Source organism: Podarcis liolepis, assembly GCF_965112155.1.
Source record: "Podarcis liolepis genome assembly, chromosome: 9".
In the NCBI taxonomy this organism is placed as follows: Eukaryota; Metazoa; Chordata; class Lepidosauria; order Squamata; family Lacertidae; genus Podarcis; species Podarcis liolepis.
In genome coordinates, this window is record NC_139564.1 from 76,728,418 (window position 1) to 76,755,458 (window position 27,041).

General features: G+C 43.2%; 1 protein-coding gene across 1 annotated transcript in view; it reads right to left on the bottom strand.

Annotated features, from left to right (window-relative positions):
• Positions 1 to 5,499: 5,499 nt before the first annotated feature.
• ETFA (electron transfer flavoprotein subunit alpha) overlaps positions 5,500 to 27,041 on the bottom strand; it is a 33,673-nt gene continuing 12,131 nt past the window's right edge. Inside the window, exons 6-12 of the mRNA XM_083460788.1 lie at positions 26,268 to 26,378; positions 24,213 to 24,314; positions 21,698 to 21,766; positions 21,189 to 21,271; positions 15,042 to 15,107; positions 10,227 to 10,307; positions 5,500 to 5,772 (exon numbers count right to left, since the gene is read on the bottom strand). Of these exons, the coding sequence (XP_083316914.1) occupies positions 5,737 to 5,772; positions 10,227 to 10,307; positions 15,042 to 15,107; positions 21,189 to 21,271; positions 21,698 to 21,766; positions 24,213 to 24,314; positions 26,268 to 26,378 (548 nt within the window). The 3' untranslated portion in view covers positions 5,500 to 5,736. The remainder of the gene's footprint in view (positions 5,773 to 10,226; positions 10,308 to 15,041; positions 15,108 to 21,188; positions 21,272 to 21,697; positions 21,767 to 24,212; positions 24,315 to 26,267; positions 26,379 to 27,041) is intronic.

Consider the following 27,041-nt stretch of genomic DNA (forward strand, 5'->3'; position numbering starts at 1 on the left):
TTTTTAAAGCAGCCGAAAGCAGCTATGGCTCCCCTGTGGCCCTCACATGATCCTGGGCTACAGTTCCATCATCCCTGCCCCTTGGCCACGCTCCCTGGGCGGAGGGGAGTTTTCTCCCCCATCAGCATCTAAAGAGCCACAGCTTGGCCCCTCCTGCGCTAAAGCAGGCAATGTCATTTCATGTTAGACATTTGTTTAGCTCTCCTCTCTACATTAGGGGGTGGGGTCTTTTCAGACCATTTGATGTGGCTTATTCTTATGGAGGGAGGAGTGGTAGCCATGTGAATCTTATGCCTATCCTGTCTTGGAGGAGAGATCTATCAGCAAGCATTGGCCATGGCTCCTTATTCCCAAGTTCTGAAGTGGTGGGTGCTGACATGACAGAACCAAAATGGGCCCCCTGAGCAACAATAGGATTGGTATCTGCATGCTGAGGGTAATCCAGAAATTTGCAGAAATACAGCAATTTATTTTTTTTAAGGAGGGAGGGATAACAAAGAAAAAACCCAAACTTCCCAAGAAGGAATGCTCAGAAGCCACAGACAGCTGAGTGCTACTTAGAAAAGAAAAATGGAGGCTGGAAGGAATAACTGGGAGGGAGGCATTGCTGGCTGGAACCCTGAACTGGAGCACTCCTATTGAAAGGCAATGATACACCACCACATTTTGTTGCAGGCCCCATTTTTCCCGAATTCCTGCACAGGGATGGCTGGGGGGCAAGAGTGGGGCAGAGGTGTCTCCACGACCCGCTTCCCAGATGCTTCTGGCTGTTGGAAACAGGAAGCTTGAAAGTGAATGCCTGGTCTGTTCCAAGGGCACCCTTCTTACGGTGAGAATGTGAACAATTTGTTTTCAAAATATTGGTAGATAAGGAATTATTTTATACCCACTTACTCCAGATAGTTACCAAGCCTATGAAGACTACCTAGCTGCTTTTCCCTCTAAATAACACATGGCTAGAAGGATTGATTCCTCTTCTTATAAGGGCAGTAGTATTTGTTTTCTTGGTCCGAAGGTAGATGAGGCCACCAGCTTGCTGAAGCTAAGTCTGTTCTGTGTCTGGATGGCAGCTGTCTCCTTGTGCATTTCTGACACTGTATTTTCAAAATCATTTCTTGTGGGTGACCTGCAGATCTCCCACTCATTTCTTTGACCTTTACATCTTCTACTTCAGGAACCAAGATGAACCAATATAGGAAAATAGGAAACTATCATAAGTCTACCAAGCTCAGCATTGTCCATACTGAATAGAAGCAGCTCTTTGGGGCTTCAAACGGGGACAGTGCCAGATCAGCAAGGATATTATATTGAGCCACCTCGCACAGAAAGTATGTGATACCCGCAGCTGAATCTAATGGTATTTGCTGTATCTTTGCCTGGAGGTACAAAGTGGTTGTAACTTTGATGGCGGTTATCCCCGTCCTCTGCAAGACAGATGCTATTTTGAAGATGGGAGTTGCACATGAAGCTGAGAGGTCTTGAGCAAGTCAAAAGCTAGACCGGCAGATGGGCTCAGAGGCTCAGCAGCTGGAGGCAGTATCTGGCAATGCTCCAGTCTGTCCCCTATGGCGGTTATTATTTTTAATACTTCTGTAAAGCAGCTAAAAGGGATCCTGCTTTTCCAGTCACATCAGGACACCGGTAGCTTGTTTTTATGCTGTTGACAGTGATCTGTGCTTAGCATTAGGAAGTGCTGAAGTGTGTGTTGGGCTGGGGCTTGCATAAAGATGGAGGCTGGGGCAAAACTATAGCTATCTCTGCTCCTTTCTTATGCTGGAGGACTCAGGTGGTTTTTTGCCAGTTTTTATTAGGAAAAAAATCTGTTCATGCTGGATTCACACAGGAAAAATCTGATTCCTGTGGCTCTTTTGTAAATTACTGTAAATTCCACATACTGTTGTTTAGTTGTTTTTACTCATAAAAATGACACAAAACGGAAATACACAAAAATCAGTTACTATAAACACAAATCAATAAAAACTTTTTAAAAACAAGCAAATGAAAGACGCAGCAGATCATGCGCCACCAAAAGAAGCCACAAATACTAAGAAAAACCCTTCAAGCTAAGGGCCAAAAGTCTGGGTAAAAAGGAAAGTTCCTGCCTTGCCCCTAAAGCTAAATGAAGATGGGCTGGGTGAGCTCTGGAGAGAGCATCCCGCAGGCAGGGAGCCAGCAGGGAGAAAAGGTCCATACTTGTGTTGCCACCCTCCAGACCTTCTGAGAATGACCATGCAGAAGGGCCTCAGGTGACCAGTACAGGGTCCAGGCTGGTTCGCGTGGCTAGAAGCAACCCTTGAGGTATAGGTCAAAACCAGCACTTTAAATTCATCCCAGAAATTAACTGGCAGTGCAGTCAGGCCAGGATTAGTGAGCAACCTCCTGTCAAAATTCTGCATCAGCTGCAGTTTCCAAGTCATCTTCAACACTTTGCTGTAATCTAACCTAGAGGTTACCAGAGCATAGACAAGAGAAGTTAGGTTAATCCCTTTCCAGATAGGGGCGTAGATGCCCACCAACCAAAGGCCACGAGCCTCAAGTGATAGTGACTGACCCAGCAGCACACCCTTAGCTACACATCTGCTCCTTCAGAAGGACTTGCAGGCCACATCCCATCCATGCAGTCAAAATAAATTAAAAAATTGTCCATTAGCACCTTAGAGACCAACTAAGTTTGTTCTGGGTATAAGCTTTCGTGTGCACGGCTACCTACCTGAATCCATCCATGCAATTTAGGGAACCACCCACTAACAGTGCCTCTGCCTTTTCTGGATTAAGCTTCAATTTATTAGCTCTCATCCAGTTGAAGACAGGCCAGTGGACTGCCATTATAAAGGCAGAGAATTATAAAGAGAGAAGAGAATCATTTTTTCTCCCTTTTAATTTTCAGCTGATGTCTCATGAAGCTGGAAGGAATTGCTGATATAAACTGGCTGAACACAGATGGAGCATTATATAGCTTTCTACACAGTGGAACCTCCTTGCACAATATCAATGATTCCTTTCATAGCTCACCTACACATTCTGTAACTAAATGCCTCCAATAGCCTACCAGGGAATATTCCTATCTCGCTCCTAGTGGCTTGAATCATTTATCACAGGACCAACACCATTTATTGCAAACCATTCACAAGCTTCCTTTGGGTCTACATGATTGTTTTGTCTGACTCCTTTTTGCTTCTTGTCTCTTTCAACTTTGTGGTTTCGTTATCTTCTGAAGCCTAACCACCACAGACAGGCTGTCTCTAAGGCTTCTGTTCTGGTTATAGCAGCTAACCATCCTCCCCCCACCTCCGTGTTATGTTGGCTGTCTAATCACGTCACAATCAGATTAGATCTGCTAATAGGGTGGAAGTCACAACTCCCAGGATAGGCACCAGATCTGCCCAACTGTCATCTATTTATTAAAGATGCAGATCATGACAGAGCAGGAGATAGGAGCCCAAGGTAAAATAAAACCTGGTGACCATGCAGGCTTGGTGGAGAGGAAAACCAAGATGACAACATGCTATCCACAGGTTAAGATTTTCCCCAAGGGCCTACAACAGACCTCTGGGCCTGCAATCCACAGCCTATTGTTAAAGCAGCTGCTGTATTGCTAGATGCACTATTTTAAGGAAGCTAGTGGCTCTGGTGATATTTTATTAAAGGAACCAGGGGAGGCCTATCACTATAAAAAGCCCACCCCAAAAAGCCCCAAACTCAAGAACTGTAAGACATATTGTTTAGAAAGGTAGATTCAACATGCCATGTATATCATAAGCAGTCATATCTTCAAACTTATGGGGGGAGGGAACCAGGAGCAAAATCCATTCTGGAAGTGGAAGCTACCTTCGTCTTTAATCTGTTTAGTCTCACATGCTAGAACTGCAGGACAGTGCAAAATCTGCCTGCATAATTTGGACATTTTGACACAATATAATGTTTTATTATAATCAGTGCATGCAACAAAATGCATTCGCCAAACAAGCTTTCTACATTCTGCTTACACAGGAAATCCCAAAGGGTTATCAACATTAATGTCATTTTAAGACACGGGGTTTGCTCATGTTTTTCTGTGTTCAGTCCTTGCCCACTGAACAACCAACAGTTGGTTAGTTGTTCCAGCACAGATCAGTATATTTCAGGGCATAGTAGATACATGTCAAGGCATGGGGAAAAGTGCCAAGTGGGGTCCTGCAGGGTTCCCGTCCTGGGCCCACCGTTGTCCAACATTTTTATAAACGACTTGGATGAAGGAATTGAGCGGGAGGGGTAGATAAATATTGCAGAAGACAGAATCAGGATTCAAAATGACTTAACAGATTGGCAAACTGGGCACAAACCAACAAAATGAATTTCAATAGGGACAAATGTAATGTTCTGCACTTGGGCAGGAAGAACCAAATTCACAAATAATGTACTTTTCCGTGTACACCCCCCCCCCATGTATAACACACACACCCCTATCTATTTTGGGGGACTAAAAATTAAGAAGATGGGAGATTGCCCAGTTGTTGAGCTTTTTTAGGGGGGGGTTGTCGAAAATCACTCACCTGCCTGGCCGACACTTAACACTCATGCGCGTCGCAACAGGCTCCAAACGTCGTCCCCTCAATGGCAGAAGCAGCCTATTGCCCACCCAATTGCCACAGCAACATCCAATCAACACCACCTCTTGCCGCAGACACCAATAGCACGCTGCATAACATCTCCGACTTGCGGCATCAACCAATCCCATGCCACCCCTAGCCACTAACCATGTATAAGACGACCCCATAAACATAATTTTTCAGTTAAAAAACATAGTCTTATACACAGAAAAGTACGGTATATGAAGGGGTACACCTGGCTTGCCAGCAGTACATGTGAAAAGGATCATGGGGGCTTGGTGGATCACAAGCTTAATATGGATCAACAGTGTGATGCAGCAGCTAAAAAAGCTATTCTAGGCTGCATCAACAGAAGTCTAGTGTCCAGATCAAGGGAAGTAATATGTCTCACTCTATTCTGCCTTGGTCAGATCACTCTTGGAGTCCTGTGTCCAGTTCTGGGCACCACAATTTAGGAAGGATGTTGACAAGCTGGAAGGTGTGCAGAGGAGGGCAACCATGATGATCAAGGGTCTGGAAACCAATCCGCATGAGGAGTGGTTGATGGAGCTGGGTATGTTTAGCCATACCCAGATATGATAGCCATCTTCAAATAGCTCAAGGGCTGTAACATGAAAGATGGAACAAGCTTGTTTTCTTCTGCTTTGGAGGGCAGGACTTGGCTTCAAATTACAAGAAAGGAGATTCCGACTAAACATCAGGAAGAATTTTCTGAGGGTAAGAGCTATTCGACAGTGAAACAGTCTTCTTTGGGAGGTTTTTAAGCAGAGGTTGGATGGTCGTCTGTCATGGATGCGTTAGTTGAGATTCCTGCATTGCAGGGGGCTGGACTAATGACCCGCTAGGTCCCATCCAACTCTGATTCTATGATTCATGGGGATTCCTCTTCACATAAGTACAACACAAAATGTATCCGATGCATATTTTATTACAGAATTAGAAAGTCTTCATCAAATAGCTTGTAGTCAAATGGGAACTAAAAAGGCAAAAACAATATATATTACAAGGCATTCAGATATCACCTAGAACATACAATTTTGGCAACAGATCACCAGTTATTACATTTTTTGTTTCATTTAAAAATAATTGTTTAAAATGATCATTTCAAAGCTGGTCACATTCATTTCTGCCCGAATACTTGAGGTTTTCACTTTTTCAATGCCGCTGTCAATTCAGGAACAACCTGAAAAAGCCATAAAAGCAGCTAAATTTAAATATGCAAAGAACTGGAACATGTTTAAGCAGCTAAACTTAAGCACATCTGGATGACCTTAAAAACGAACAAACCACCACGTGTTGACCAACAGCAAGCACAAAGTTTACATGATACTCAAGGTATTGTATGCTTGTTCTGCCCGTCACAGATGCAAAAGGTGTATGGCTGCTGATTGCGATGCTCAAGATCAGCAGGATGACTGAACATGAAGACTTCTTTCTGCACTGGGCTCTAAAGCCTGTCCCAGCTGCAGCCAAGAAAAAAACCCTTTAGAGCAGGTTGCTAAATCCAGACTCACCTAGTGGCAGTGCGAGTGGCTACTGGGCAGAGATGATGAGAGCAGTAACTGGACAACAACTGGAAGGCCACAGGCTCCCCACTCCCTGCTTTAGCATGCAATGCTGAAGTCTTTGTATTTAAAAAGCCAACAAATTACGGCATAGCCAAACTTTCAGCTGATTTATAAAGCTCAGAACTGTTGCTGTAGAATGTTGTAAAAATTTTATGTGAAAAACAGAGTTCTGATTTTATTTCTCTAGTTTTGAGAAGCCAAAGAAGCACTAAGCAAGCAGTCCACTTTATTTCAAATGCAACTTTGTGGTGGGATGTGCAAAATCAGGCCATGAAGGCAGACAGAAGAGCACATTTAACTGAGCCGGGGTTTCAGAGGGGCAGGTGCCAGCACCTTGGCACCTGCAGCAGATCTGTCCCTTAACTGAGCTCTGCCCATGCTGCACGGTGATTCTTACTAGTCTTCTGAAGAGCAGCAATCCATGAAAACAGGTGGTGGATTGGCCTACTGACTACACCTGAAATGCTACCTAGTAAATATCAGTTACCTTCTCTTTCCAGGGGCTGTAGGATGCCCTCACTCAGCAAGATCCCAGCTGATGAATAAAGCCTCTCAATTATTTAAGAGATCTACATTTCCATTAGGTGGAAATAATGTGGTCGTACAAAATTTATTAAGGAAATTGTCTACATGTTGTTTCTTCCGAATGTCACTTTGTCTCCAGCTTATTAAAAGGCCCATGTTTACTGCCAAGCCGACAGGCATTAGTTCAGGAATAGCATTAAGTTCTGGCAGGGTTTCTGCCGCCTCTCCTCCATCTATATACCACCAGGCACCCATGCCAGGGGCACAGATTACATGCTAGGAGAACCCCAAAGGGGGAGGAGAGAAAAAGACTGAGACGGCAAGCGGCCGTTTCAGCAGCACAAGTAAGCATTTTCAAACACAAAATATAAGATGGCATGAAATAAATGTCAGCACTGTTTCGTTCTGGGAAATTCACACTCTTGTCACTTTACATAACAAACTAAGCCAATCTTAGATTTGGTGCAAGCCATTTCACTCTTCCTTATATATTAGTGTTTACTTTAGTAACATTCTGTAATGGGTGAAGCCAACTGATTAAGATTTAGGAAGACATAACATAGATTGTAAAAAAAATAAAAATGAATGTGATCCACTGAGGCCAGCGTGATATGGGGTTGACCCAAGGGGAGTCCTTTGCTTTCCTTACTACTAGAGATGAATTTAGACATCAAGGCACATACCCAACCACAGTTCAGCCATGTCCTCAGAGCCAAAGAGCAAGGTAGTGAGTCTGGCTTGCTGGAATCTCAACCCTGGCCAGCTTGCCCTGCCCAGGAAGTTCTAGCAAAAATCCTTGGAGGCAAGAGGTCAGACAAGGAAATGCCCTTTCTATGGAGTACAGCCCAGTCCCCTACCTGACCAGAGCTAATCTAGTGGTGTGTGTCCAGTAAAGGTAAGAGACCCCTGGACAGTTAAGTCCAGTCAAAGGCAACTATGGATTGCAGCGCTCATCTCGCTTTCAAGCCAAGGAAGCCGGCGTTTGTCCACAGACAGCTTCCCAGGTCATGTGGCCAGGAGGACTAAACCGCTTCTGGCGCAACGGAAAATCGTGATGGAAACCAGAGCACACAGAAACGCTGTTTACCTTCCCGCCGCAATGGTACCTATTTAGCTACTCGTGCTGGTGTGCTTTCAAACTGCTAGGTTGGCAGGAGCTGGGACAGAGCAATGGGAGCTCACCCCGTCGCAGGGATTCAAACCGCTGACCTTACAATAGGCAAGCCCAAGACGCTCAGTGGTTAAGACCACAGCGCCACCCGCCCAATAATCTAGCCTGATGTGGCCCTTCCAGGAGCACATTTAAGAACTAAAGATGTGGAATTGTTTAACCGAGGGACGAGCCATCACATACAGACAAAGCCTTAAGATACCTGACTGCTGATTATAGGAGCTGACTCCTATGGGCCGAGGTCCCTTTGGCCCCCCCAAAAATATATGAGAGGGCCAGACCCCCCCCCAATTGATGGACATTGCCACTCAAATGATGTGCATATGCTGTATCTTGTGATTGATTATGTGGGGTGGGGTTTACCTGTGCCCCCCATATTTTATTCAAGATTGCACCCTTGCTGCCCGTTCCTTCACTGCCACAGTTGCCAAAGAGATTTTGACACTTTTCTCAATTATTGAGGTGGGGTAACACAATATAGATCCAGGTAAAACAGGTGCCAGTGGAATTTATGTGGTTGGGGCAATAGTGCCAGAAAAAATACGTACCCTCTGTTTCCAAAGTGCCACATTAGCCCAGTCTAGGGGTGTGGACCTTTTTTGGCTCTGGTTTACTTTGCCTCACCCAACAGGCCAACTGTGACGGGTGGTCAGGGAAGCCCACTTGTCAGATACATGATGTCACGTGATTTATCATCATCATCAAGTGAGTTGTCCCACCCACCTGTCAAAATCATTGCCCTGCAATCAGAGATTAAAAGGAGTGTGGGAGTGCCTGGGAAACATTTTGCAGTGTTCCTTGAAGCAGCCTTTTCTCCCACTTCCTTTAAAGATGTTTTAAGGCAGGGAGACTGTTGAGAGTGCCTTAAAACACTCCTTCATCACAGAATGATGGGGTAATCAAGGGGGAAAAGCTGGCCTTGCATGGGCAGCAAAAGCAAGCAGACCCCATTTATTTGGAAAGCTTGCCTCACACTGGTCCTTTTTGGAGACTGTAGGGATCAGTGGAGGGAGGGCTTTCCATGAATGTAGGCAAGGTTTGGGCCAAAGTGGACCCCTTGGCAGGCCCAGATTGCCCCATGGGCCAGAGGTTCCCCATCCTTGGCAGAGTTTTTATTTACATTGGCTTGCTTTATCACAAAAGCCAGCTGATGAGAAGCTCTAGACCACATTCAACTTCACCAGTGGAGGTGGAGGAAGAGGGGAGACTTGCACTCTGCTTCCTTACTTGAATGCATTCTTCCCACTGGTCCCTCCAGGGGGCACTACACTTATGCAGGGGCATCCTCACCTCTAAGGAAGGGAGGAAGGTACACTGGCACAAAATCAGAGTGTACCTCCTCCTACCATCTTAACCTGCAGCCCAGGAGTGGGAGTAGAGAGAAGCAAATCTCCCTCTGTCCTTGGCCAAGCTACTGGGAGAAGAAAACAGAGCACCGGGAGGGGAGGGCTCAAGATTTCGGCCATTGCTGTTGCATGTAAATTGTAATCTGCTAAAATAAAGTTGTACAGCCATTTGCTCTCAAATACAAGCCCTGCTTCAGTTAATGCAGATTGTGGTCAACCCCTTGCCTGCAGAATTTTCATATAGTTCCATTCTGCTAATAAGATAGGAAACATGTTATTAAGTATCATGTAACACATATGGTCAGGGACACGGGTGGCACTGTGGGTTAAACCACAGAGCCTAGGACTTTCTGATCAGAAGGTCGGTGGTTTGAATCCCCGCAATGGGGTGAGCTCCCGTTGCTCGGTCCCTGCTCTTGCCAACCTAGCAGTTTGAAAGCACATCAAAGTGCAAGTAGATAAATAGGTACCGCTCCAGCGGGAAGGTAAACGGCGTTTCCGTGCGCTGCTCTGGTTCGCCAGAAGCGGCTGAGTCCTGCTGGCCACATGACCCAGAAGCTGTACGCCGGCTCCCTCAGCCAATAAAGTGAGATGAGCGCCGCAACCCCAGAGTCGGCCACGACTGGACCTAATGGTCAGGGGTCCCTTTACCTTTACCTTAACACATTTGGTCAAGGCTGTATAACCCCATTTGGGAGGCGGTGCTGGCTGCTGAAAGGGGCTACATAGATATTGGCAGATTCGTTGAATATAACCCTTGCCATATGAGGTTTCAAGATCCTAAAGAGCAAGGTCTAGGACATAATGACTTTTTGCAGGGCTATCAAAATCAGTGCCCATCCCAAACAGCCTTACTTGGATTGAGGTGGGTGAAGGAAACACTTCTAAAGCTTGAAGTACTGGAGAGTGGAAGGAAAGTGATCAGCACACATTCAATCTCTGTTTACGTCCATGAGGACTGATAGGCAGCTTTAACCCAACAACTTTTGGAATGTAATCAGGTTGGTTCCCCCACAACAAAACTCACCTTAAACAAGTCGGCTACCAAACCATAATCGGCAACTTGGAATATTGGTGCTTCTGGATCTTTGTTGATAGCTACTATTGTCTGAAAAAAGAAAGTAAAGAGGGAGATTACTCATGGAGTACAAGTTATTGGTGGCTTTCTCTGTAGTCACAGAATCACAGAGGGGGAGGAGACCCACCTGCCCAACCGCCTGCTCAGGGCCCCCAGCCTTGGCTGACCCTGCTGCTCTTCAAGGAGGTTCTTTCTCACTCTTCACAACAGAAATAAAAAACTGAATGTTTACAACCTGTCTTGTGGTGCCTCAATCTTAATTCCCCCCCAGAATCTGGTGGCAATGCATGTGTCAAGCCAGACACTGGGCACATGCAATGCCACATGGTGAAATTCTATTTGCCTGCCCAGGATCACACTTTAAATCCAGCCTGCCACCCTTCATCACAAGCAACTCCCAAGGCAAAACACCAACACCTGCTCGTGCTCTCTCAACTCTAAAGCAGGGCTGGAGCACCACTGGCCCTCCTGGCTGGGGCTGATGGGAGCTGGAGTCCAACAAGACCCATTCCCAGCCTCGAGATAAGCTGAACAACACATCTATAAAGATGGGCCTGAGAATCAAAGACATGGGATGATAATAATAATAATAATAAGCATAGGCAATGGGTTGATTCCATTCTGAGCTGGGGCAAGAGGACTCCCAGTTCCCCTTCCCCCACTGCCAGATCTACTCTGGAATGTCCCCCAACCCCCTGGAGCCAATTTGGGGGACTATTGGGGGGGCTGGAGGGGACTGGAGAGAAAGAAGCTCCACCCTGCACCTGGAAGTCGGTGGCAGGAGCTGCAGCATTGGATACAGTCCACTGGATTGGAATCACTGCAACAATCTTATGGCTGTGGGCTAGATAATTAGAAATTGCAGCCATTGTGCAAAGAGCAACCTTCCCTGAGGGCTTCAAAACAGATGGGCAGCCCTGCTGGTTCAGACCAAAGGTCTATCTAGTCCAGTATTCCATTCTGCATTCCCAACCATAGTTGGGAAGTCCACAAGGAGGACAGAAAAGTCACAGAGCGCCTCTGCTGTTGCTCCCCAGCAGCTGAGGTCCAGTGGCACACTGCCTCTGAACATGAGAGGTTCAATAAAGCCATCACAGGCTTCTTGAACCTGCCTAAGGACGTACGGCTCAAGTACCTCCAAAGGGACATTTTACTTTCTCTTTCAAATAGCAGCAACACCACTGTCCTACAATAAATTGTGTTAACGAATCAGCCACTGGCCCAATTAATGCTTAAGCCTCACCTGTTTTTACTTTCAAGTCTTTTATTTAAATATTTAGTTAATTTACTTAAGCAAAAGGTTAACTAACTCAAAGCAGCTTACAGGCAACAAAGAAGCATTGCATGAATATTATTTATTTATTCACAATAATATTTATTTGCTAGTTATCAACAGTTTACTTTTAGTGAACTATTTTTCATATAGATATGAAAAATAGTTTTTAAGGGGAGAGAGGAAAGCAGAGAGAAGAAGAAGAGTTTGGATTTGATATCCCGCCTTTCACTCCCCTTCAGGAGTCTCAAAGCGGCTAACATTCTCCTTTCCCTTCCTCCCCCACAACAAACCCTCTGTGAGGTGAGTGGGGCTGAGAGACATCAGAGAAGTGTGACTGGCCCAAGGTCACCCAGCAGCTGCAGGTGGAGGAGCGGAGACGCAAACCCGGTTTCCCAGATTACGTGACTACCGCTCTTAACCACTACACCACTCTGGCTCTCCATTATTTAAAGATTCCATCATTTAAAGATAAATAAATACTGGTTTTCTACCTTGACATAACGACAAATAAATTATACATTTTGCTTGCAAAAAGCTTTGTGGACTACTTTCAGAAACATATTCAAAGTGTGCAAGTTCACAGTGCCAGATAATTGACAGCATGGAGGGTGGAAATCCACTCAGGAGATTGTTGCCATGGTTACAGAAGGGTTTCCCTTGCTTCCACACATTGTTTGAGCAGATACAACCCAACTCCGTCTAGGGTCTGATAAACACACAGAAGTGGGGCACAGTTCAAGTAAAAGTAAAATAAAGTTTAAGCTCTCAAAAATATGTTCTGCGAGTTCAAATATATAACAATATTCAGAAAAAAACTCTAGCAAAACATATTTGAACATCTTTTTTTTAAAAAAATGGCATTTTCAATGCCCAAAGCAGTGGACAGAAATAGCACAACTTACTGAAGTGATGAAAGATTTGTTTTATTCAAGTCCAGTGCCAAAGCAATTTACAGCACATTTCTCAGCATGTCTATTCAGAATTCTGTCCCACTGAGCTGAGCATGTGTGTAGATCATTGAAGCCTTAGGGTAGGGCTGGGGGATATATTGGTATATCATCCAAAACCAGACAAAAGGCCATATCATGATATCGTTTTCATAATTTTTGACCTGGCATTATACTGCTAATCATGATGTGTGTATGTGCTATGCAAAAATCACAATGTGGGGGGAACAGTGAGCTCAGCCAGTGCCTCTACATAGCTCCATCCTTATTTCAGACATGGTGATATATTGGTATATCATGATGTTTAGCTGGCGATACACTGCAATGTTGGAAACCAGATATCATCCACCCCTGCCTTAGGGCGCAAACCAGTGGTTCCCGCCAGGAGGGCAGCCCAGGGGCCACAGGAAAGAGTGTATTTCTTCATCTGCCCATGAAAAGGAAGATCCACCTTAGAGATCCCCTTGTGGTCACAGAAACCTCTGCAGCTGCAAACCCCCCCCCCCCACACACACTTATGCCATCTGTGTTCCAATGGCGCAAGGGAGAGAGAGACCTAAAAGCTCCCTTGTTCTCCGGGGAAACTTCTAAACCAGGAAGAAACATGTACCAGCCCTGGAGATGGCAGAGTGAATCTCCCAGCCAAGGGAAAAAGCTGCCCACCCCACCAGCTTCCGACCCAGCAGGGCTTGGCTAGGACAGTTCCTTCACCATCATTACAGACAGATCATTCTGCTCCAGTATTAGAGGGTGAATATTTTCCCTAGCATTACTGGTGGAATCATCTGTTTAGATGGTCATGACAAAAAAGATGGTTGAATATAGTCCAAGCCAGTCAGGGAGCAGCACACAAGATGGAACATGAATTGGATGTTCACCTTTCCATATTGACTTTTAATGCCTCCTCCCCACACAAAAATCATATGGAGCAGAAAACTATCTTAATGACATAGAGTTTAAGAATGAAAACTGCAGCATCAACAATCTTCCTCCACCAATTTCACCATTCTGGCAGGAGCATCATTTTGCTAGATTCCTTTCCACCTAAATATTAAACCATAGTTCCTTCACTTTAAAATGCTCATTCTTGCCATTTCTGCCATTTAATTATGTCTCTCAAAGTACTGTTCATGTGAAAGAGGGCAAATTGTTCTCTTGTTTATCTCAGATAAGTCACTTTGTGAATTGTACTGTACTCCTGTGCACATTTGCCCAAAATAAGTTATTCTTCAGATATCCGAAGAAGTGTGCATACACACAAAAGCTTATACCAAGAACAAACTTAGTTGGTCCCTAAGGTGTTACTGGACAATTTTTAAAATTTTTATTTATTTATTTCGACTGTGTCAGACCAACATGGAATCTGCCCAAAATAAGGTTTTACTGTGTTCAATGGGGTTTCGTCCCCAAGTAACTTTATATAGGGTAATAATCTTAGGGTCCTGACCAATAAAATTAATGGATGAAAGTTCTTCATGCCCATTCGTATCAACGAGTCTGCTCTGAGTAAGATGAACACTGGATGCAACCTCAATGCACTAACCATCAACAAATATTTCTGAGACTCCAAGCAGGAGGAGGAGTTTTAAAAGCCACATTGCCCAGAGTATCAGCTACATGAGTTGGGCTAATGAACAGGTAAGAGGCACCTCAGCTGGTGTGTCACATACCACTATGGGCAATTTTTTTCCAGCAGTCTCCACAGTGGTGTGTGTGTGTCTGTGACACTATTCAGGTACTGAAACTATGTCCCAAAAAGGAGTGTAGCATTGTTCTGCCCAGACATATCTATTTGACTACATGGCTCCAATGACTTTAGGATGATTTGTTAATGACAAGAAATAGTCTGACTCTTCACAATTCAAAGAGAAAACAGAGCACATCAGAGAACACAAAAAAGAAAACTGGGACATACAGCAAAGACACAGTATTATTTTATAGTTTTCATGCTTTAACATGTGAATTTTCTCACATTAAACTGCCTCTTAAAAAGGCAGGGAAGCTCTTGTTTCAGAGATAATGAAACCCATCTTCCACTGGAGGTACAGAAAGATAATCTGAACAAGTCTTGTGGAAAAACATAGTTGAAAAACATTTCAGCTACTAATGAGTTAAACCTTTTAAAGTTTTATTATCATTTTATAATAGGGTTTCCATTTGAATGGATAAATGATGGAACATTCAAAAAGCGTCTTTTACTTTATGGAATAGTAAGTCCATAATTCAAATTGCACATTGTTATGCATGAATTCATGTGTCAGATTCTGAAATATATGAATATAGCTCTACGGCATAGGATTCTAAACAGAAACTGTTTTGCTTAAGCTATAAATTCAGTCTGCTTCTACAAATGGTCTGTTTCTGTTTATTTTGGAATGTGTACACTGTAATGCACTATTGGCAATAATGTTGTGATATTGACAACTGATTTACTTTCTAGAATGGGATTAATCTATTCTATTTCTATATTTTACTCAACTGCCACCCCCCAAAAGAAGCTTGTCTCTGCTTGACTATGACCAATACACTTTTCTATAGTACCTTGCTGTCTTTCATTCCAGCTAGATGCTGAATTGCTCCAGATATTCCAACAGCAATATAAAGTTCCTGAAACAGAAAACAGAATAGAATTGAAATAAAGATTCAAACGAGTGGGAAAATGCATTCTGCAAACAAATTTTACCAGTGGGTGACTTAGGTTCAGTCTACATTGCTTCTGCTCCTCAATATTCTTTCTGGCTTAAGGAGCTCGCTCCATCATCTATGTGATTGCTCTTCAGTTATTTGAAAATGGCTATTACATAGATGATGGTGCAAGCTCCTTTTCTTCCACTCCAGAGGGTAGGACCTAAATCAATGGATAGAAATTGCAAGAAATACTGACTAAACACCAGGAAGAATTTTCTGACGATAAGAGCTGTTCAAATAGACTCCCTCAGAAAGTGGTGGACTCTCCTTGAATGGCCATCTGGCAAAGATTCTTTAGCTATGACTCCTGCACTGCAGGAGGTAAGATAGATGACCCCTGGGGTCCCTTCCAACCCTACAATTTTATGATTCTACTTGCTGTGGGAAGAAACCACATCAGTCACCGCCCAACATGTCAAAACATAGTGACCCTAAGAAGGGAGGATCCAGCAATGCAATTCTCATTTTAGCTGCTCTTTCACTGACACTGAAGCCTTTTAACTCAATGTTTAGGGGAGAAATAGGCATACAGACCATGTAAGATTCAGAAAGCAACTGTACCCCACAGCAAATTTCTTATCCATTGACTTCTAAAAGCATTTCCACACGTTTACTCAGCAGTAAAGTCCCAAGGACAGGGCTTGCACCCTATTTATTTATAATATTTCTTCCTCCTCTGCCCAGGCTGGGTTACAACAATATAATATACATTTATAAAAATAAATAAAACAATTTCAATTATGAAAGTAAGTAAAAGTAACATTTTTTTACTGAAGCTGTCCATGCTCTGGTGAGATCCCACATGGACTACTATAATGCAATGTATGTGGAGCTGACCTTGAAGACATTCCAGGGACTGCCACTAGTTTGGAATGCAGCTGCTAGGTGGGGCAGCCCCATGAGACCACGTACCACTGGACCTGAAAGCACTGCAACGGTTGCCAGCAAGCAGCATGGCCCAGTTCAAGGTGTTAGCACTAGCACGCAAAGCTCTAAATGGCTTGGGACCCAAGTGCATCAAAGAGTGGCATCAGCAAGCGAGGCTTTGGTAGTTACAACCAAAACAAAATCGTATAGATTCAACAAGAGAGGTGGGTCCCACAAAACAAAACACTTTAAATAGAGTCAAGACCCTGACGGGAATTCTGCACTTGTGGATCTTGCTGACAATGCATTGCTGTGATAAGGCTGCACTAACTGGGCAATGGTGGCCAAGAAATGTGTAGAGGTCTGTTTTTGTGCAGGCAGAATTTGACATATTAATACAAAGTTAGGCAATCATACGGATTAGTAAAGAAACAACAGGTGGCAATTTAACAAGTTTCTGAATGCCTTAAGCACATCTGGAATCTCTCTCTCTCTCTCTGTGTGTGTGTGTGTGTGTGTGTGTGTGTGTGTGTGTATGCGTGTGTGCACGTGCACCACACACACCTATTATGTGGTTCTAAGACCAACCATCACCCAAAACTTTTGTAACAGCATATCTGCCTGTCACAGTAAGCTATAATCCCTGCAGTGGTAGTACAGTGCAATTTGCAATGTGCTGTGCTCTCTGGGTTAAATATTTATATTTTCCTTATGAAGGTGCCAACAAATCCACCTGCAAGCTCAACAGGAACCCTGGCCATATAGAGAGCAGAACAGCCAGGAGCACACAGGGAACATCCCAGAGTTCTCAATTGCACTGCAGTTTGGAGAATCTCTTCCAAGCCATATGAGAAATAAATGTGGTTTCTTATCTTCGGAGAAGAATCAGAAGACCACATGCTTTGTATGTAAAAGGTCCAATACTTAATTACCAGATACTCCAGTTAAAAGGCTCAGCAGGTGATGGGAACAGCTCTCTGCCTCAAACCTGGAAGTCTCTCCCACTCAGATTCAACAATATTGGGCCAAATGCACCTCTCTCTCTCTCTCTCTCTCTCTCTGTGCAGATGCCAGGCAACCAGGGGGTGTGTGTGTGCGGAATGGAAACTGCAAACAATGGTTGGCTAATAAGTGAAGCCAATATCTGTGGAGCCCTCTAACCACCCCCCATGCAGCCCCGTTGAATCTGCAGAGCAAAGAAGCAGCAACTAAGCAAGGAAAAATGTGGATATTGCATGAGCCCACATTGCACTGGAAAAAACTGCTCAAATCCCAAGCAGTGAAGTAGTTCACATCACTATAGAGTCTGCCAGGTCAAACAATTTCATCCCTTTCTAATCCTTTTCACTTTAAGAACTTATATGGGGCTTTGATCAGCCGGGACACGTGATTACTCTTAAGCGTGCTTAGGGTGTCTGCTTGAGTGCAGGGCCATACAGCGTTTCTTTTTGCTCTCGTGGGAAAAGCACATCAATTGCTTTCAGCTAAATGCACTCTCATATGAATATTTTAGTACAATTTAATGTTTCTGCACCAACCCCTGAGGAACAGAGCATCAATTTGAGTACACGGTTCTCTTGGACTTAAAAGCCACACTGGATAACGTAGGATGAAGGGGGCTGTCAGTCTTCAGCTTTTTAGCAAGTCAGAGAAAGAGAACCTGAAAATTCAGTCCCAGCTGCATACAAACAGCTCTTTGAAGTTTGTGGCTCAAAAAAGCAAGACAACGCTGCTGCGCATTCAGAGGAAATGGGCATTTCCCCCCCAAATCTGTTAACAGCACTGACTTAACCTTTGCACCATCAACATCACTCCTGGTCCATTAATAAAATACCCAAATTCCCTCCTCCCAAACAGCGAACTGTCAGTTCTGAGAACTTAATTTAGTTATCATGTGCGTCTTTACAGAAATTTTACAGTAAGGAGCTCCAGAATGTACTCTATTAGAGTCACAACTTGCTAAGCAGAATGAATGCCAAGATCGTTGAGGTATAAGATAAATATTTAATATTTAAATAATAGACTGGTGTGTATGTACTGCCAAACCATGATACATAATTATGCAAAGAAGCCATCGCAATTCCAAGTGAAGTGTCAGTCATAAACTCCCCACTCTACTCACATAGCCATGAGAACTTCTGTCAAGCTTAACCACAGGAACCAGGGATCTTAAAAAAGAAACTCCGGTCAGTTTCAAAATAAGCTTTAAACCAAGGGGGTTGTTATCAAGCTGACCGTGCTGTTTGTTTGTTGAAAAATCGCTGGTTCATTCCCAACACAAGGTTGAGTGCTTCCTCTTCAGGAGTGCTCCAGCCACCACCTTCCTCCAACAGCCCAATTTATTCTCCTCCCACTCACCAAGGAACCTCGGTTTTTCTTTTTTGACTAAGACTGCAGCTACAGAACATGTTCCGTCCCAGTCCGCTGGAGCAATTTTCTAAATATTTCATCCTCTTTCTGCTAACCTCAGGGTTCCACCAAACATACAGATGTTTCCCTCTTGTTCCTCTTGGCTCCATTTCTGTCCACACTTATCACCCAAGTTCACTATTAGAAGGAGAGATACATTAGGTGCCTGTGAACATGTTGACAGAACAGTTCTCTGGTGGCCAAAAACCCTTCAGGGTTATGCAAGATATGACAAAGCTCATTTATTATCTCAGCTCTGCACATTTTGGTGCCGGGAAATAGTTTGGAACGAGGACGACATGGGTGATGGCCAAGATGCCCAGCAATGTAGCAATCCATACCACAGCAGTCCCAGGCCACAATGCTGTAGGCTGAGAGCTCAAATGGTAGGGACCACTTATTTGCACAGCTCCGACTTTAAGTCCCGCATTATAATGAAACCACTTCAGACAACATTCCTATTGAATGGGGAATTTTTTTTCACCCCTCAGTCAACTAAGTACAATCATTTTTAATGTTTTACTTCTAAGAACGTTCCCAAAGGACTATGCTGCTAACTGAGCGCACTTTTAACGTATCTGAACAAACTGGCCATTTGTTCACAGAGCAAGACGAGTGCATTTTGAGAAAGCTTCTACTCCACTTAAAGGAACTCAACAGGCTGCCAAGCTTTCCAGAGTGGTCTGCAACAAACTAGTGTATGTCTGTGGTTAGCACAGGAAGGGTTTTTTTAAAGGGCCAAAAGCAAAGATATCTCTTGAAATCAGTGAAAGCATAATTAAAGGCAAACAGTTAGAAAAATGTGGCTATCTTCTTTCAAAACCATTCCCTTTGACATCTCCCAACCATGAGCAGAAAAGCAGTGGCATCAGTCAAAATCTCTTCCAACCTGCCTCAATACACACCCTACTCCATATCAGCTGAATTCCCCACTAGGCCAGTTCTGAAGCCTATAAACAGAGTAATAAAAGCATCCATGACAAAATACTCTCCCCCACCATCGTGAACAAGCGTTTCCCTCACAACTTTACTTGCTCCTTATATCCCTTCCAATCAGATTTCAATTTTCAATCCACTGAAAAAAATGAGATTTACTCCATTAACCTGATGCAATTGTTTAAGACATGCTTGCCGAAAGTAAAATCTCAGCCATGTGACATGCAGATTCTTGTTAAATTTTTGTATACCGTTCATCAACAATCAAGTCAATCCTTTTCATAGGCAAGTTGCTATTTATTGGTCTAAATTTAGCCTGGAACAGGCATGTCCAACTTTCAAGAGACAGCGATCTACTCCCACTATAAAAAAGTGATCTACCAAAGTTGAGCTTTTTTTAAGGAAACCAAAGTTATTGAGCTTTTTTTTAGGGACCCAAACTAGGCGGGAAGCAGGATCCCACAATCAACCACAGACCCACTGCAATCGACCATTGGATCATGATCAACCTGTTGGGACATCCCTGGCCTAGAAGATCATACTGCATCACAATATTACTAAGTGCAGTTTTACACAAAACACAACTTATTGCAAAAACCAGAGCTGCCTAAATATGAAACTCCCCATATTGTGGATAACGCCCCCCCCCATTTCAGATTCTATACCAGGTAAGTTTAAAATTTTAGTACTCAGAATTCACACAGCATCCTCTAAATGTCCTAAAAGAGGAAGGGGCAGCCATTTCATTAGGCATGCCAAATGTTTATTATAGCAACTAGTTATGCTGGAATGATTAAGTCTCCCGTCTCCAATATTTTTCCTATGCCAGTATTGTGATTTTAAATCTGCATCTAGGTCCACAAAACCAAAATTCAATTTCCTCTTACGTTATGAGGCCATTCTGTGTTTTGTTCTGAATTAGCCACTGCCTTAAATAGAACCTTGTAGTATCTATTTGCGCCCCTTAAACAAATATGTAACCAGTCAAGTTACTGCAGTTCTGGGAATGGAAGAATGAAAACAAAACAGGCCAGTGATGTTGCATTTAGAGCTGAAACCATGCAAACAAATATATAATTGCAGTCATTCTTGTTACATATCCCGTAAGATTAGGAAATGTATCCTAGCCCTCAGAGCTTTGCATCATTCAGGACACATAAGGCAGAGCTCTCTAAATACCTTTCTAAAAAATAACTGGCACAGCAAATGCGTGTTTTTGTTAATTATTTTATATGCCTTCTTAGAGGGAAATAAATGAAGCAGTAAAGATTTTGGCATTAGATATGCCCCTTGTTTGGCTGTATTAAGATGCTGAGGCCTGGCTTAGGTTTGTTTGTTTGCTGTAAATTTTAAATGACTAAGCTAAGAGGTGACAATAGGTTCCATCACACTCCCTTTTTTCCCTTCGTCCCAAGAGGCAAAGCTTCTGTCACTCTGTTCAAATCAGGCCAAGTCTACTTTAGAAAACCACACCCATTTCACCAATGTCACATGCTCTGCGGGTGATGACAGTTAGTTATGACAAGCTCGACTTCAATTGCTGCAATAATACCATGCACCAGAAGGGAATCTTTCCCAAGATAAGGCAACACCATGAAGAGAAAAGGGCGGGGCTCTAGCAATCCTAAAGGTGCTACAGGCTGGGAAAGCGGGTGGGGGAGGGGCGGGCAGGCTGTGTGCAAGCCTGGAGACGGCATTACCTACAGCTCCATTAGGAAAAGGCAATGGTCCAAACTATTCCGGGGAATTTTAACCAGTCTCTTCTGCAAAAATAATTTGAATACTCACTGGTGCTACAATTTTGCCTGTCTGTCCAACCTGCATGTCATTGGGTACAAAGCCTGCATCCACAGCTGCACGAGACGCACCAACTAGAAGCAGAAAAAAGATAGTTATCTCAAGAAACATAGAAGCCAACATTTGATGATTCATCCTATGTGTCTTCCCATTAGTAACAACAATTTCTTTCTTATACCCCTCCCATCTGACTGGGTTGCCCCAACAAAAGTGGGGATCCCTGGTTTTCCCCAGTTCACCCTTCCAGCTTTAGGCCCCTCAGGAGCTATAGGCCCTCAACCTTCAGGAACAGATGAGGGGATCATTATGGGAGCCATAAAGAAGCAGCAAGAAAGCCCTAGTACACTCCCCTCATGGAAGTTAGGATCCAAGCTAATGTATGCGCAAAAGTCTCCAACTACAAGCCATTTACCCAAATTTCACACACTTCAAAATATATGCCCATAGGATGGATAGCATCCCTAACTGCTCTAGAACCAAGGAGTAAAAGCAGTTGTTACCTGCAGCATGCAACTCATCCGCAAGCTCATACAGCAGTTTAAAGTTTTCTCCGCTCTTCAAGCCCCGTCCTTAAAAGTAAGGTAAGAGGTTAGATATGTTCCAGTGCCTTGAAATCTCTGAGTCAGACTAAATACATGACCGTAATAAAGTGTTGTTGTACGCTCCACCCCACTGTCGATTTTTGCAGTGCATTCTGTCAGGCACATATACACATCCGAGCCAAGGAACAATTCATTTTCCAACTGAACCTTATCAGTTTATCAGTCATATGAGACTCAAGGTCAAAATGCTCAGAATAGGAGATAAATATCCTGCTACTGAATGGTTCTGTATTCCTTCTATCTTTTCTCTTCAGTACAGTCTGTGGTTTTTGGCTCTGCAACTGGACATGCTCTTCAGAGTGAAGTTCTGGACTTTGCCTGGAGATCCAGCAAGAATACTGGGCTTTGTAACCATTTTATGCTCTAAGAACTTCAGTAAAATTTTACTGAAGAACTTCTGCTTCCTGTGTGTGTGTTTTCTTACACTGGAACTCCACGGGATTTCACGCTACTCTGCTACTTTTGCCCATGCCCTGTTGTGCTCTTTTCAGGCATGGAGCCAGGCGTGACTGGTTTTTGTCACCAGCCTTAACATGAATGTTGTCTGTTTGAGATTAATGTAATTATTTCTTCAGAATCATAGAGGGTTACACATTTATTTACATATCTACCATAACTGAAAAAATGGAGGAATTAGAGCATAGTAACTTGCACTTCACTCCCCCTGCTGGCTTGAGAGTTACAGCTTTCGTATCTCGGAAGTCGAATGCCTTGTGAGTCAAAGGTTTTTGCTCCCGAACACCACAAACCCAGAAATGAGTCTTCTGGTTTGCAAATGTTCTTTGGAACCTGAACGTCCAACGCGGCTTATACGGCTTCTAACTAGCTGCAGGAGCTTCCTGCCACCAATCAGAAGTCGAGCCTAGGTTTCCGTTCGACTTCCGAGGTACGACTGTAATAGAGTAGAGTACTGTTTTTTGCTATTTTATTTTTTCCTGAGATAGATGTGATAAACTAGTTGTGCTATTGTAGTATAGGCATCCCACTTATGCACGTTCTAATCGCACATGACCATGTATATGCGCAGCACCAGTACATAATTAAATATATAGAATCATAGCAGGAAATGGCAGGAGAGAACTGGAGAGTCCTTGTGGCTTGTGAGGAGACCCCCCCAAGCCCAAAGAGGACATCCAGTGAGGGCAGAGGAAGCCCCAAAGAGACTGGAGGCACAGCGAGACTTTGATTACGCTGCTCAGTCTCTCTGCCTAATAACTGACAAGTGGGGTAGACAACAGCAGCAGAAGCAACCACTTTTCCACGTGTCCTCCAGGTTCCAGCCAGCCCCAGAGCTCCAACTCTAATGGAAAAAAGAGGTGTGGAGAGGGAGTGGGGGAGAGAGGTGGACAGCAGGAAAATGTGTGCGTTCAGAGGCTTTTTAGAGGCTGCTCCTTTCATGGGATTTTACTTATGGGGAGGGGCCTGGAATGTAACCCCTGCATCACTGCCGGGGACTCCTGTCATGCATGCAAACCGCCTTCCCTGTAAAAGCAGATCACTCTTCAAACTAAGCTTTTCTAGCATTTTTATTATTCATGCTGATTACAAGACAAATGCTGATATTTACAGTTCCTTTACTTTATCCAATCCCACACCACTTCAATGAACTGTTCACTTTCTCATTTTCCAGCTTCCAACTACAAATTACTGGTCAGAATTCTTTAGGTATGGTAGAAGGTACAGTGGTACCTTGGTTCTCAAACACCTTGGTTCCCAAACGCTGAAAACCCAGAAGTGTTCTGGTTTTTTGACATTTTTCAGAAGCTGAACGTCTGATGCACTTGTCAGCTATTGTTTCTGGGGCACCTGCACCAATCAGAAGCCGCACCTTGGTTTTCAAACATTTCAGAATGGATTAAGTTCGAGAACCAAGGTACCACTGTATTTGGCGCTTTTGTATTTGCTTTTTATTTTGCATTTTTGTTTTTGAGGCTTTTTCAGTTAATTTGTTTCTGTGACTGTGTGGAACCCAGTTCAGCTACTGATTGATTGTATGACTGCAGAAATGGATAAAAGCCCCCCATCCAAACAGTGACTATCATCAGTGCACGTAAGAAAATAATAATAATTTTTATCTTTATCATCTACAATACTGTATTATTTATTTTATAGCATAGTACATTGATTATTGCTTTCATTTTATGGATCAGTGGTCTCGTTAGATAATAAAATTCATGTTAAATTGCTGTTTTAGTGGTTGTTTTTAAAAGTCTGGAACGGATTAATCTGTTTTGCATTACTTTCTATGGGAAAGCGGGCCTTGGTTTTGGAACGCTTTGGTTTTGGGACTTCCGGAATGGATTAAGTTTGAGAACCAAGGTACCACTGTATATCAAAGTTTTCGTTATTTTCTACTTTGCTAGAAATTTCACCACTAGTTCATCACAATTCTAGCCAATTAGCCACTACTTACCACCTGAAACAACCACCTTCGCACTAGTCAGTTCTGGCCGATCACTTTTTGTTAACTTTTGTTCGATCCATTCAGACTGACCAGCTGGTGAAGCTGCAGAAACTGTTTATATCAAAAAGCAAAACAAAGAAAACAGACTGAGCTTTTGAAAGGTACAAAGTCGTAGCCATAAAAACGACCTCCATGCCCAAACACTGCAGTATATGCGATATTATATATATCAGCTCATCTTACATCTTTGCATTAATAAACAAAAACATGTTAAAATTATTTACAGTCCAGTCAATAAGAACAGGAGACTCTTAATCCCAGAGTTGTATGTTCTCAACCTCTGGCCAAAGATTCCTGCATTTCAGGGGGTTGGACTAGATGGCCCTCATGGTCCCTTCCAACTCACTTTCTGTACATTTAATTAATGGGGGGGGGTTGGGCAAACCTAAGTTGCCGCCTTATGCCACGTCAGATCACTGCTCCATCTATGTCAGTACTATAAACACTAGGAATGGGGAACTTGTGGCCCTCCAGACATTGTTGGACTCCCAATGCCCATCAGTCACAGGGGACAGGGGTCAATGATAATGGGAGCTGTAGTCCAGCAGCGTGTGGAAAGCCAAATGCTCCCTTCCCCAGCCTACACTGCTTGGCAGCAGCTCTCTAGCATTTCAGAAAGCAGTCTTTCACAGCCCTTCCTGAAGATGACAGGGTTTGAAGTATTACTGAACTATAATCCTTCCTCCATTTAAAAAACGCAATAAATAAAAGAAAACATCAATATGGTTATACCTCTGGATGTTAATATGAATTCATTCAAAATATACCAAGACTTAAATAGGATTTTTTATTTATTAAATTTCTATCCCACTGTTCCTCCCAAAAGAGCCCAGGGTGGCAAACAACAAGAGATAAAATAAAAACAACTGAAACGGAGGCTGCCAGAAGGAAATGTACAGTGAGAAACAGCATGGTAGTAGTGCATGTAATTGTCCTTTAGATGCAGGTAACTGATCTAGTTTACACACACAAATGCCGCCATGCGTTTTTGCCCGTCAGAAACATTAGGGCTCATATAGCAAATAAATCAACACGTGAAGTCACTAAGATGTTTACTCAGAAGTAAGTCTGAATTAATTCTACTGGATTATTTCCAAGTATGCATGTCTATTATTACATCAAAGCAGCCAAAACTAGGTTTTGAATCAGTTTACAAGTGTTTTATATTTGGTTTAGTAAGTGTTGTCCTTTTACTTCTTTTACAGATAAGCCCCTGAATAAGGCTTACAGATAGGCTTACAGACTGTACACAGTTATCCACAATTTAGCCTGTTGCAATTATTGTTGTTGTTGTTGTTGTTGTTGTTGTTGTTGTTGTTGTTGTTGTTGTTGTTACAGTATGCAGTATAGTATACTAAGAAGTCCTTCATCTGAAGATCACAGGGTAGTTCACGACACGAAAATACAAAATAAGAACATAAGAATTCATAATAAAACAAAAACAAGAATACAGACATTTCTAACTCTCCATGACAGAAATAAAGCACATCACCACCACAGAGGAAACAGCAAGAGTGAAACACCACTCAGTTTAAGATATGGTCTTGGTACGGTTATGTGATGCTTTGGCTGGGGCAAAAGTAGTGCATGCAGGTTAATGGAGGATGAGCTGTAGAATAGACCTGGTGTGATGCATACTTGGGGGGAAGGGGAATTTTACTTTGGCAGGAAATGCATTGGGCTAACAGAATAACAAACATGCATCCTTTCCAGCGTCTATGGGGAAAGCCTCTCCTTTTTGTTTGAATCAACTGAACCATTCAAAATGGCTTCACAATTTTGATACAGTAGTTTTACATGTAACCTGACCCAAGACGGCTACAAAAAAGAGATATCCATGTGGAATAATTAGAGGACTCTAGGAGACAAAGAGTGGCAAAGTGTAAAAAGGGAAGAATTCAATAAATGCAAACTTATGCAACTTTGTCTTTTTATTTGACAATAATGTTTTTACTCCAATTTCAACTTGAGAAGGAAAAAAACTCAGACAAACTGAACACTCACCTTTCTCTATTGTAGCACTACCACCACTCATTGATGCAGCCTCAAAGGAAGTACCTCGTACAGAGAACACCTTTATTTTTTCATCACACTTCACAGTGCACAGGGCATTTCCTACAAAAAGACCACACTTTCTGTGAAAATATAATTGCAAACTGCAATGATCAGCTGCTTTTAGCAGAGGGCAGTAATGCTGTTGCTTAGACAAAACAATCCATTCAGGCAGGAAAATTTAAGAGACTAAAAAATGGACTCAGAATAGGTTTACATTTCCTTGGTGTCACAGAAGAATTTTTCAGTAAGACACAGCAAGGGTTCACCTTCCCTGGTGTCTCAGGCATGCTGGTGTAGTGCACACCTGGCATCTCAAGAGTGAACATCGCTGTCGCTTCTGGACAGGGGGAGGGGGCACAGGGAGGGCCTGGTGGTGCAGCCAATCCAAGGTTCCTGCTGCCATGCCGGCACATACTGAGTTCCCTGCACCTCGTGCCTCCACCTCTTGGTAAGTGGCAGAGACACCATCAGGAAGCCAGGTGTGCAACACCGCCAGGCCCTGGGCACGCCACTAAGCACCACTGGACACATTCAAGTTTTCAGACAACTCATTAATACTACTACTTATTATTATTTATTAAATTTCTCTACCACCCGTCATCAGAAGATCACAGGGTGGTTTACAATATAAAAACAGAAAAATACAAAGCATAGTACAAACAAAACAAAACAAAAACTTCAGTTGTGACCCTGATGGTGGAAAGGAAGAAGTACCAATATTAT